General features: G+C 43.6%; 1 protein-coding gene across 1 annotated transcript; it reads left to right on the top strand.

The window, feature by feature from the left end:
* The first annotated feature begins 1,330 nt into the window (after positions 1–1,330).
* Positions 1,331–8,930, top strand: MPV17L (MPV17 mitochondrial inner membrane protein like). Its single transcript, XM_054643787.2, has 4 exons — positions 1,331–1,676; positions 3,071–3,141; positions 4,367–4,396; positions 4,795–8,930. Exons 1-4 carry the CDS (start codon positions 1,376–1,378, stop codon positions 4,972–4,974), a joined length of 582 nt encoding a protein of 193 aa, XP_054499762.1. The 5' UTR covers positions 1,331–1,375; the 3' UTR covers positions 4,975–8,930.
* Positions 8,931–13,352: the final 4,422 nt, after the last annotated feature.

The raw sequence follows: 13,352 nt of genomic DNA, 5'->3' as shown, positions 1-13,352 counted from the left end.
AGGGGCGATGGACGCCGGTTCTGGAGCGGAGCTGCGAATACCCGGGTTCGAGTCTCCGGGTTCGAGTCCCGGCCGCGGCGGGTTGTGTCAGGCCGGACCCCGGCAGGGCGCTGCATGGCTCCAGACTGAACGAACCTCTCGGCTGCCACACCGCTATCGCCTACGGGTGCACCAAAGCCTTTCCTCTATGTACGGATCCCGCGCCAGAGCGCTGCACAACCGCGGCAGACAGCACGCACCTGCCCCGTCCGACAAGCAGCCCCCGGAGACCCAAACCCTGGGCTTTTCCTGAGCTTTATTTCTGTTCTCCCAAGCTGGAGTTACTTTTCGATACATATTCCCGCTCCTATTAGTGCCACTGCTGTTATTCAATAGCACTGTTTGCAGTTGTTTGCGCAGGGATGTGTTGGGATGAGGGCTGGAAAGGGCCGCCCCGGGCCCTGACACAGCGTGTCCGCCGAGCGCTGGGCAGCGCGCTCTAACGCTTATTAAATTTTACTTAGATCTACCAGCCATCCATGCCTATTTTTAGTTGTTCATGGAAGAATTCATGATAGTTTCAAAGGGACTAATCCACGTCACAGAGCGAACTACCACCTTCTGCCTGGAGATGGTTCCCTCAGCCAAGCCTGAGCCCATTGCCAGGAGCAGGGGGAGCTCCCGGCTCTCCCGGACGCGCTCCTTTCCTTCCGTGGGTGAGGTCTTGCAGGACACCTCACTACGTGGTGTCACTACTCAGTGTCACCTCACTAGGTGGACTTCAGATCCGCTTTGTGGCACTGGTTCTGTGTGCACAAAGCTGTGTACACGAGTCTCTTCAATAACCTCACACCATTTGCCTTTCTCCTCAAGTTGTCTCAGCAGCAGAGGGCAAAGCAAAGGAACCCCACGAGGTGCTGCTGCTCAGCAGGTGTGCATCGGCCCTGCTCAGACTGCAAAACAAGGGCAAAACTGAAAAGAAAAGGCCCTAACCTACTCATGTAAGCACATAACGAGGAAATAATTACAAAAAAAGATCATAAGGAAACAGTGCCTAGTGTTCATTTGTCACTCAATAGTTGAGGCACTAATGCACAGTGACCCCGTAGTGCTACTTTGACCGAACACAGGCGACACGGTCACCTACATCCTGAACTGAGTGCACAGGCACTTGGGAAGGGAGCCCAGGAGCCGACACCCGGCTGCCCTGCATCACCCGCGGGTCACCCACCCCGCTCCGGGGCCCGCCGTGCGGAGCCGGCCCTCCCCGGCACAGGGAGCGCTCCGGGGCCGCGGGGATGGCGGGGCCGGGGCGGCGGCGGGCGGGCCCGTGGGAAGGAGGAGGAGGAGGAGGAGGAGAGGGAGGAGGAAGGCGAGGCGGAAGCGGCGGCGGGCGATGGCCGGGGCGCTGCTGCGCGGGGTGCGGCGCTTCCCGTGGCTGTGCAACGTGCTGCTCTACGGGGGGCTGTTCGCGGCGGGGGACGCGGCGCAGCAGCTGCTGCGGGGACAGCCGCCCGACTGGGCGCAGACGCGCCGCGTGGCGCTGGTGGCCCTGGCCTTCCACGGCAACTTCAGCTACGTGTGGCTGCGGGCGCTGGAGCGGGCGCTGCCCGGCCGCCGCCCGCCCGCCGTGCTGGGCAAGGTGCTCTGCGATCAGCTGCTGGGCGCGCCCGTCGCCGTCCTCGCCTTCTACACGGGTGAGTGCCGGGGGCCGCCCCGCAGAGCCCCGCGCGTCCGCCGGCCCCGCATCCCCCGGCAGCGGCCCCGCATCCCCCGGCAGCGGCCCCGCATCCCCCGGCAGCGGCCCCGCACCGCGACCCGCGCACCGCGGGACCGGCATCCACCCCAAGGGGCCGGGGGAGGTGGGGACCCCCTGCCCGCCCCGCGCCGCTCCCGCACCCCAAAGCGCCGCTCGGGGAGCGGGGCCGCGGCCGGGGGGCTCTGCAGAGCCCGGCAGCTCCCCCCGAGGATGCCCGCGGGCGCTGAGCCGCCTGTGGCACTGCAGAGCTTTCCAGGACAGGTGCTGGACCAAAGGAGGCCTGCCCTGAGCTCGGTTGGGCGCGGAGCTTTTAATTAGCAGCAAAGAATGCAGAGCACCTCGCACGGATTGCAGCATCCACGTCTGTTTGAATTGCTGTGCTCAGTTCTCAGCATCTGCTGTCTCATTTTCCAAAACACAGGTGTAGATGTCAGGAAATGCCATCGCTCAGCGAACCAGCTTCTGCTGTGAGAGTCTATAGAAATAAAGCGTGCTACTAATGGCAAATCTCAAAAGCTAACAAGTAACAAGATACTCTAAAGAAGACTGGTATCTATTTCAGAAATAAACATGAGGGAACAAGAAAATTAATAGGTGAAACTAATGTAATTAAATGCTCTCATTTAACTTAATGTGTTAGCCAGTAAGACAGGTCCTTTTTTGTCTGGGGTTGGGAGATCTGCATTCTATCACTCCAAGAGAAAAATTATTCAATTTGTGATTGAAGAGAAATGAAGTAAAAAAAGAAGTCAAACACCAGATACTTCTGCTCAAGATCTTAACTATGTCACAACTGAGGCTGAGAATTACCCAAGGACCAGAATGATCTGAAGGACCAGAAAAGGGCTAGTAGAAGTCCCTGAATGGGGTAGCAATAAAACAATGTATCCATTGAGAGATACTGATAACCCCAAGGCATGGGAATACCTAGAAAGATCGCAGAGTTGGACTAAGGAGCCTCTGCTTATGTGCAAAACGCCTTATTCTCCTCTCATGGGTGCAAAAGGTGCTTTTATCCTCTCTGTTCCACCACTACACCAGTGGTGTGTGGTATGGCAGAGAAATAGATGCCACAACAGCTGCACACCCCATAAATCCCAGGTGATCCCGGGTGTCAGTGCTGGGAGTCACTGATGAGGAAATTTGACATCAATAGATGAGGAAATTTGATGTACCACTATTAGGTAGTCAGAAAGGTATTTGTGTAACAATATCAGCTTTTCTTTCAAAGGTATTATAATGTTATTTGAAAAGGGTCTGGGATATCACTGGAAAATGTGAACATTTCATTTTTTGCATTTTTTCTGATTGTTGCAAATATTTTACCACTAGGTATGAGCATCCTTCAGAGGAAAGAGGACGTCTTTTCAGACTGTAAAAAGAAATTTTGGAATACATATAAGGTGAGGCAAGCAATTTGCTTATCTCACAGGTAAACAACAACAAAAAAGGACTCTTTTTTTACTCTTTCTTTCTTTCACTCCATTATTTGATTATGTGTAGGAAGCTTTAAGTACCAGCAGTCACGTGAAGTGAAGGCAGTTTGGGTCAGGCAGTGCTGCCAGATGGGTGAAATTATGCCTTTAAAAAAATGGGTGCAATTATGCCATTTAAAAAAATGAAATGCACAGTGTTTATATACATAATGCTTGCACCCAGCTCTGTTTGAATGACAGCCCTACAATACAACATTGATTCAGGGCTTTTTTATCTTTTGTCTTAAGAACTACCCACGCACCAGTGTTTAGTTAGTGATACTATTGACAACACTTGTACACCTATTAAAATAATTAATTAGAGAGACACTTTCTTTGAGAATCATTTTTAGCCTGTACTTTTCAGTGACAATCTTCTCACTTTCAGAAACAAGCCCCCTTGTTTTAAGAAGGCTTTGCTATAAGCAGCTGGCTTTGATTTGCATTTCTGCATACACAAGACAAAATTATCTGTGCTACCTCAGAGCTGAGCAAGCTGAGAATGTTAAAGGCTTCTCAGATGCAAGAAGAATGATGGATGGATTAGCAGGGAAAAAAAAGTAACAGGAGAAGATGTGATTGCAATGTGAATTTCTCTTCATATTGTAGAACTATATAGGTAGGATGGGAAAGGATTATTTTTATTCCTATGGAAGATGATTCTAAAAGCAGTGCCCACTATAGCCTATCAAAACATAAGGTTTCTATCAGCCTTATGTTCGATGAGTAAATTATCCATTGATTTTTCTAAATATGCCTTACGTGTATGAGTAAGTAGAAGGAGCATTGCAAGTGTGAAATAAATAGTGTTCAGTGGTATTTTTCATTAATGGCTGAAACAAATGTTCACATGTTTAAACATTTGTTCACCCATCTGGTAAATGCATTTATTGTGTCTGGTGTCAGATGCCTGTGAAGAATTAACTGTGCTTAGGGTTTTGTATTTAAAATGAGTTAAAATGATGTGTTTGAAAAACTCAGAGCATAGAGGCTCATGAAGATGATTAGAAGTTTAATATGGTGACCTCTAGGTTAAGCAACTCCATTTATAATTGAACAGCTTTTATTAACTTTACTCAAATACATTTCAGTCATCACTGAATCTTGGTAGTTGAAATCCATAGGAATAACAAATGATTCATTTTCCTTTCAGACAGGACTGATGTACTGGCCATTCGTGCAGGTGAGTTCTCAGGGTGGCTCTGTGAGCCTTTCCCTGCCCTAGAACCCAGGATCCTCTCCCATCCCCGCTGTGTCTGGCCCCAGGAGGAGCAGTGGGGCTGTTGGGTGGGTCACAGTGCCTGGAGATCCTATCCTATCCTATCCTATCCTATCCTATCCTATCCTATCCTGTCCTGTCCTGTCCTGTCCTGTCCTGTCCTCATCCTTGTCCCATCCCCGCTGTGTCTGGCCCCAGGAGGAGCAGTGGGGTTGTTGGGTGGATCACAGTGCCTGGAGATCCTATCTTGTCCTTGTCCTTGTCCTATCCCCACTGTGTCTGGCCCCAGGAGGAGCAATGGGGTTGTTGGGTGGGTCACAGTGCCTGGAGCACTAACTGAGCTCTCTCTCCTTCCCACACAGCTGTCAAACTTCATTCTGATCCCAGTTCACCTGAGAACAGCTTACACTGGCCTCTGTGGCTTTGTCTGGGCTTCCTTCATTTGCTTTTCCCAGCAGAGTGGAGATGGCACAGCAAAGTCAGCATTCATGTGGCTCCAAGGAGAGAAGGTCAATGCAGATGAAGAATCATCAGACAAATAAGAACTTTAGTTCTGAACACATTCTAAATTGCTAAACTGGGTTTGTGGAAGTCAGTAAATTACACTGCAGCCTCATGTTGTGTTTAAAATAAGCAGTTATTTCAACATTTGGTGGTTAGTATAAGCAGTGGAACAGTTTGTCTTTGTGCCTGTTTATTTTTCATAAAAGAGGCCAGTTGTATATTGACATTTAATTATTTTCATGCTGTCAGCTCATCTCATCTGGAAACAACTGACTTACAGGGCAATGCAAGCATTTGTACATCCTGTCAGACTGCCTCACTGGGGGGAAATATTAACTGTAATTTAATTTTCAAACAACTTGTAATTGCTAGAAAAAGGAGCATAGAACATTAAATCATCAGTTGTCAGACTTGACAATTGTTATCAATGCAAGATTGCTTTGCAGAACAAAATTTAATGGATTCCACATCTAAAAAGTGGCATTGAATTTGTTTCATTGAGAGGAAACAAAAGTGCTGTGTTTGTAAAGCCCACATTTCTATGGGGCCAACTTGTTTTATTCTACATGAAAATTTATATAGGAAATTAATTATTTCATAGAATATACAAACCTGGACTATATTTGTACATGTTTTATCTTAACTGGGAGCATAAAGATTACTTTGGTCAGAGCCCTTTGGGGTGGCTGCTGCCCATTGACCCTTGGGGTCAGTCAAGCAGCCCCTGCATGGTGGAACCCCCCAAGCACTGCAGGGAGCTTTGGTTCTGTGTGCAGCCACTGCTTCCTCTGCTCCTCAAGGGCCATGGGAGTCTTGACTCCTTACTCTTTTTAGCTGTTTCATCATTCTAAAGATATAATCAAAATTTTGATGAAAAAGAACATAGGAAGGAAGGTAGCATGAATGGCAGAATCCAGCTGTATATATCAGGAACTTCCATTTTTTCCTCAAATGGCTTTTAAACATTCCTATTCATAGAAGACACTGGGTGCTTATACATAGGAGACTAGGAGAAGGTGAAAAATTAATTATGGATTTGCTTTGTCAGCTTGAGGATCAGGTCTGGATACGGGTATTTTTTTAAATGGGCATTTGTACCTCAAAATAGGAACTGTGCAAATTTCTATGGTTGCAGTGAGTTGAAATCAGACCAGTAAAGGAGCCCTTGCTATATTAGAATGGGATTTTATGCCTTGAAGTTACTAAATTGTAAGCTTGAAAGGTATCTGATTTAATGGGTCTGATTCTAAAGAGAAGACTCATCCCTCTGTTACAACAATAATAAACCCCTTTGAGGAATGTCTGAATTCCTCAGCCTTGTCTAAATAGTGTACCAAAGCCTGCTTAGGCTATAAATATCCATTCTTTTGGCCTGCAGCTGTACTACTTAATATATTGCTAACAATTATTTGTCACTGTAGGAGCCCAGTGCTGCTTAGCTGAGAAAGGAAAAGGCATCCTGAAAGCACTGCCCAATCTATTTCAGGTAAAATCAACTTGTTTAGCATTGTTTAGCACTCTTTAGCACTAACCCAGCACTCAAGAGTGATGCAAAGTGCCCACATGGCTTTGAGCACAGTGAGAGGAGGGCAGAAGGCAGGGGGCTGCTTGCACAGCCTGCTCTGCTGGCAGGCAGGGGAGGAGGTGCCTTCCCTCTCAGCATGGACAAGTCACTGCAATTCCATCTGCAGCTGCACAGGCAGATGGGGAAGAGCACACCTGCCTTCAGCCTCAAGGTGGAATTAATTTTAATTGACTTTTGACAGCTCTGGCATGGACATGTCCAGCTTGGCTGGTTGGTTTAACTGTGGATGTTGAAGTGTGCACTGAAGGGCCATTTCTGTCCCCCTGGGACATGGAGGCTCAGAGGAGTGGCTGCTGTGTCAGTAGCTTCCTTGTAGATATTTGGTGAGTTGTATTCCCCTGCTGCATGAATCACCACGAGTGAATTGAGCATCCTGATGCTGGACATCCCAGCAGGAGTAGGAATGCACAGAGGAGCTAACTGAATTTTGTCTGTCTGTTTAAAAAATGAGTGAAAAGATGTTTCAGACAGCTATAGCTGTTCAACTCTTCTTGTGTGTATAAAGTCCTCAGGATAAAGAAGCAATTTCCATAGTGTTTTGGTTTTTTTTTTTTGTTTTTTTTGTTTTTTTGTTTTTTTTTTTTTTCCTGTTGATATTTTTGGGATCAGACTGGTATTCTAAAGTCTGTTCTATTTAGTAAGAGCTAAAAGTTTCAGGTAAGGTGTGCTAATTAAGTATTTAACTTTTTTTTTACAGATGCTATTTATTTTATTTCTGCTTGTGCCTTAAGTGTTTAATGATTAATAGCATTCACTTGGAGAAGGGAACTGGAAAATAATGTCATTACAAGGAGTGAAATGCTGTTGGTTTGTTGTAAGCAGTATGTGATATTTTGCTGTAACTCAGAGCAAAAAATATTCCTTCAGGGGTATGGTAGGTGAAACTGAATTTCCAGATGAATCAAGAATTTATAACTCATAATCTGTATAATGCTGATGCCTTTCTTCATCAGGAAAAACTAATAAATGAAAGATCTATCTTTTTTTTTAAATGGCTTAGAAGCTTATACAAGCTGTGCTTTATTGCTCTTGCTTTTGTGCTACCAGATTTTGCTTGGGAATTTGAGCTAAATCCTGTTTTGTCTTCAAGTTTCTGTGGCTGGGCAGTTCAGGATTTCTCTCCATCTTTTATTACTTGAAGTACAGTTCCTTCATGTAATGTAAGCCTGTGGCTCTTATATTTCAGTAGACTTTAGATCCTGCATAATTCTTTCACTTTCTCCATTTCTCTTTAGGCATTTGACAGCTAAGTAACACAAATCCCTTTTCACATAAAAAATTTTGTGTTTTTTCCCTTTTAATTGTGAGCACTGATTGGTCTGACAAACATTTCAGACCCACAAAATGCAAAATAATGAAGCTGCATTGGGACAATTTCTCAGTGTGCATAAATTAATGGACCTTCTAAAGATTTTCTTCCTCTGACAGTTTAGTCTGAGGACTTAACCCCTTAGTAGTTAGAGCCTTCATTACTCCTTGATACCTTTTTGGCTTAGAAGATTAATTTCACAGGATAACAGAATGGCTGAGGTTGGAAAGGACATCTGTATGTCCATCCCAGGCCATCTAGTCCAACCCTATTAGACACATATGTAAAGTTTTGTTTGCTTCTTCTAACAACTCAGTAATTTCCTGGGGGAATAGAAAAAGAAATAAGAAAAAGATGGGCAAGATTTATCCTAATATCTCTCTGCTACCCTTTCAAAAACAGTCATGAGGGCTTTATGACTATTTCCAGGAATTGCACTGATCTTACTGCCAGCTGAACATCCACAACCAGCAGGATGAACAGAATTTTACATCACAGAGGTGCTCAGGAAGGAGCAACACACTGCCAGTAGCTATTAGGCCTGCAGTCAGGTGATATTTTTATGTCATGGATCCTCTCTAAGAGCAAATGGGATGAGCAGACATTTATATCAGTTCCAGCTCCATGTTATTCCGGATGGCTGTGGAGATTTGAATTTGATAAAATAAGAATTTCAAAATTTATTTTTCTACTGCAAATCTTTTATGTAAATGAACCTTCTGTGCTTACTAGTATGCTAAATACATCCTTCTTGGAAAATTCACCAGAAGGCCTCTGTCTTTTCACACCAGAAGCACCCACCCAGTAACACAGCATAAAATAACCAGTTCCTGCTGCAGCAAAGGTGAAACTGCCTCTAGTCTGTTACCATATCTGATGTGTTGAGTTCTCTTTATAGAGCAACCTTTGAAATCTATGCAGCTTCAGCCTTCCAATTCTCTGCTGTAAGTGCCAGTGCTTCCTGCTTTGCTGCTGCCTCTACTGCTAGTGCCAATCCAGTGAGATGTGCAAGAAATACTTGAATTTTACTAAAATAATGAATTTCGAGTTGACTGAAATTGTCTATGTTTTTGCAATGGCTTAATAAACATTAAATGCTGTTCTTTGGCTCTGTCTGTCTTTAACTCATATGTGTATAAACAAAGTCAGATAATTTGTAAAGTTCTTATGGGATCTTCATGGACCACATGCAGCAAAAAGCTCAATTTGATGTCACAGACTTTAACACAGCAGCAGAGTAAAAACTAAGCAGGTATTATTCACTGCCTTTAGAGTTTAGTTACATACATTAAGTCATCTGCCATTTCTGAATAAATTCAGAACAGAACTCCCATCTTCAAAGTCTTATGCTGAAGCCAGTGGACTTTTATTAAAAAGATGCAAAATTTTGATACAAGTATTTCTTTAGATAATTAATATATTTGCAGGAGGAATGGAAGATTTCAGGTAGGAAAAAGATATAAAAAACTTTTCTAAAGAACAGAGGTTAGAAACGGGGTCCTTACTGAAGGACTTAACTCAGTCAGGTTAGTGTGGGATACTCTTGGGAAGGAAATGGTTCAGAAGATTTGAGGCTGAAGGGAGCAATATATTCCACAACTGGAAGAGAGACACCACCTCCATTCCCTGCTGTAACTTCTTGTATATTTAGAATGAGGAGGAAGCTCTATGGAAAGAGTTCAAGTTGAAAAAATTCTGTTTCACAGACTTCAAGGCCAACAGAGAGAAAAAACATCACTCAGTCTGAATCCTTGGGCAATGCAAAGCAAAGAGTTCTTCCTGAATCAAACCAGTGATGCTGACTCCAATGCCATCATCTAGGAACTAATCCAAACACTTCAAGTGACAGAGGATTCTGTGCCTCAAAGAAATTATTTATGTGTTCTTATGAAATTTTATTACCTACCCACATCAATCTAGCCTTAACATTCTAATAAAATGTTACTTCCTTTCTGACAAGATTTAGGCAAAGCCTTCTGTGTGCATGTAGTGGTAAGCAGAGTTTTTGTTTGCTCCTTGGGTAAACTGGAATAGCTTTAGCTCTGTTAGCCCTTTGCTATATCATTCTTGAATCTCATTTGCAGACCCTTTTTTTGCAACCTCTAATTTGAAATGTAGACAGTAATGCTGTATTCATCCCAGTGACTTTCACATATGCCTCAGATAATATTTTTTCTATCTCTGCCTAACATTCCTGTTCTAAACCAGCCAAGGACTGTCTGTCCTCTCTTAATGTCCAAGTTGCATTAAGAACTCACATGCACTTGCTAAGCCCACCATGTTTGAAGTTACTGTAATCCATGTCAAACAAGAACAAAGAATGCAGATTACATGTCTGGATGTGTTGCATATACTCATCAACATCATCCACCCTAACAATATCCACCCTGTCTTCCTTTTTTTTCAGTTTATTAATTTTTTGTGGTCATGCCTAAAAATCTTGCACCTTGTATCCAGGTAGAAGAACAGTTTAGTGCAAAGAATAGAGCAGAATATATCATTCCCTGCTATGCAGCACCAGTAGCAATTACACCTTTTTGTGCTGAAAGAAATCTTGGCCCTGGAAAAGTCTAATGAGGTGTGTAAGGTCAGAAAAGACATTTTCAAGGACAGCTGTGCTGTAGCAGCAGGTACAGGAGAGCTTCAGGAGCTGAAGAATGGGTGGTTTTGTTTGCTGTGTTCAGGAAAAGCCAGTCTTGAAGTGGGGCTGTAAAACAACAGGGAAAAATGACAGCAGGTGAGTGTGCACACACTTGGGGGTTGTGTAAGAGATGCAACAGGCACACCTGTGCCTATGCTCCCCTCTGCCAGAAGACATTAAAAATGGGATATTGATAAGTCCCTTTCCATTTTACACCCTCAAGACTGACAGAATCAGAGGGACCAAGAGGGAGCATGGGTATGTAGCCTGGCAGGTAGTTCAGTCACCAGAGATATTGGGACAATGGGAACTGGCTGGGAATGAGAACTGTTCCCCATTTCTGTCACTGTGCTTTATCCACATCTACAGAACCAAAATGCACAAGCACCCAGATGGCTGTGATAAATACAGGGTTTGGCCCATATGGACTCAAACCATGCACACAAAGTTCTGCAGCACATGAGATCCTTTGCTGTGGAGGAAGTGTCAGCTTCATTCTGAATTGTGTGTCCTTTTACAGGGTGTAACTTGGTGGCAGAGAAATTTAAGTTACAACTCTTCCCTGGAATTAGTATCTTGCTGTAGCTAACATGCACTTAGTGTGTGCATACATAAGAACAAACTCTCATTATTCTTTTTTTTTATTTGCCAGGATAACAGCTTTCCTCTCATTGCTGAAATATTTGGGAAAGAAAATATGAATTTTGATGATTCCTTTTTCCACCTCTAGATGTTTGTTTTCTCCTGTTCTATGATGGCCTGGAGAAATCTACCTCTGAGGGACTGGTGCCCTGTGGTATTTTTGTTTTGCCATTGCTTACACCTCTCTGGGAATTAAAACCCACCTTTACTCACCTACTAAGGGTGTCCAGCTGCTTCAATTTCATGCATCACATACTTTTACATCCAAAATTAACAAGACTGTTAACTGCAGCTGATTAGCCATGACATGCCAATGACACTGAAGGATTTTGAATTAGTTCTATATCTAGTTCAGAATGGTTATCAGACAGTAATGAATTATGTGTTCATAACTACACCTGATACATCACAGCAATTACCCATACAGTGTTTTGCTTACTGTTTTAGGGCAGAAATTGGCAAAAAAATCCAATGGAACACAGGTACGAATATAGAGAGAAATTAAAATTGTAAAGAAACCCTTTCAGAAGTCAGGGCAGTGACTTTATAGCTTCCAGCTCCAGTGAGGGGAGTAGTGAAATGGCCCACAGAAGTGAACTTGCCTTTTAGGGGGAATGGAGCATGGACACTGCACAGGGACATGGCTCAGTCTCTTTGGGTGCCTCACAGCCTGCAGGCAGTTTGAGTTTTCTCTGTAAGATACCAACTTGTGTAGGTAAAATGGGAGCATACAGAAAGTCACCTTTACATTTTGGACCATGTGAAATGAGAAAAGGTTTAGGCCCCAGCTGTGCCTGGAGCTGTGTGCTGCTGTATTTGCAAAATTTACACAGGATGTTTATTACTTCAAAATGGACATGCCCACATACAGGCTGAAATATTACTTGTTGCCTGCTGTGTTTGCAAGTCTAAAATAGCCCAGACCAATTTATGTCAACATCTATATTTACTGAACTCAAACATCTGTTTTTCCTTTGTAGCTATGGACACCCAGCACTGATGCAAAAGCCACCTGCACAGTGACTCACCTGCACAGCAGTCACTTCAGTCATACCACTGGACTTGGCTCCAAATGCCAAAAATAAGACTCTTACATAGGCAGCTTCACTACCCATGGTATTAGTAATGCATCTGACAAATGCTATAGCAGCTTTTCCTGTGAAATTTGTACCTTAATAAGACAGTGAACGTAGAAAGAATTCACTAAGACAAAAGTAAAATGGGAAAGAAAAGAGTTTAGTGACATATGTTTCTGAAATCTCTGTTTTGGTCAGAACTGCAGCTTTTGAAGTGCACAGATTGTTTCCATTCTTTCTACCAGACATTTATGCCCTGACTCTTTGCTGCTGCATCTCCCAAATTTGTGCTGTGTATTCTGACCTTCTATACAAAAAAAAAAAAAAAATAGCTGAGATAAATCTAAGTAAGTCATGTCTACCATGGGGAATCTGTGATGCCTGAGAGAGGCCAGAGAGCAAGAGATAGGAGAGTGGATTTGCCAACTGTTCCTGCCCAGCTCTAGCTCCTGGTGGCAGGATTTAGTGAGAAATGGGAACTGAAACTGCCAGGGAAAATGACTGCAAGAGCAAAGTGCACCTCTGTTTCTCTACCAGACATTATGCTATCAGCAGTGAGAAAAGACACAAATGTTTGTATTTTCTGCATTAACAGTGCTTTCAGCAGAAGAAAACCAGCCTTCATGAGTAAATAAATGCATTTATAATTTATATTGCTAGGTCCACTGAAAAACATCATCTTAGGAGAGAAATTTAATTCCACTGGCAAATGCAGCAGCAGCAGCAATGCTCCAGAGTCACACTAACAAAAATGCTGATATTACATTAGCAAATAATTGATACATACTTAGGCCCTACTCTTGCAAAAATCTTTGTGCAGAACCTCTGTAGAACTGGACTGTTACTGGATTTTGGAACTTCTCAAAATGGGCAGGTGAAAACTTCCTAATTACAATAAATCACCTTATATATTCTTTGCTTTATGTAAGTAAATTCTTTGCACACGAGTTTCTGCCTAGTGGGTGTTTTTCAGCCATACTAACAAAAGCAGAGCTTTAAATATTCAACTATTTCTAGGATAACTCCCCCATCTCCTAAACAATGCAGTTGGGTTGTAATTACCTAAAAACCTTGAAAAGATAGTTTGAAATTAAATAGCCCAAAAATTGCCCTTTCTCCTTGATCAGCCTGTTTCCCTTAATCCCACTCTCATCCAGATCCCA

The sequence above is a fragment of the Agelaius phoeniceus genome, chromosome 16, assembly GCF_051311805.1.
Source record: "Agelaius phoeniceus isolate bAgePho1 chromosome 16, bAgePho1.hap1, whole genome shotgun sequence".
Classification (NCBI taxonomy): domain Eukaryota; kingdom Metazoa; phylum Chordata; class Aves; order Passeriformes; family Icteridae; genus Agelaius; species Agelaius phoeniceus.
The sequence above is the reverse complement of the archived record's forward strand: the minus strand, read 5'-3'. Positions and strand labels throughout refer to the sequence as shown.

Bases quoted from the DNA above. Each gene is read 5' to 3' on its own strand.
- MPV17L (XM_054643787.2), top strand. From the start codon at position 1,376: ATGGCCGGGGCGCTGCTGCGCGGGGTGCGGCGCTTCCCGTGGCTGTGC. The intron at 1,677-3,070 runs GTGAGTGCCGGG...TTTTACCACTAG, and splicing joins CGTCCTCGCCTTCTACACGG to GTATGAGCATCCTTCAGAGG. The intron at 3,142-4,366 runs GTGAGGCAAGCA...TTTTCCTTTCAG, and splicing joins AATTTTGGAATACATATAAG to ACAGGACTGATGTACTGGCC.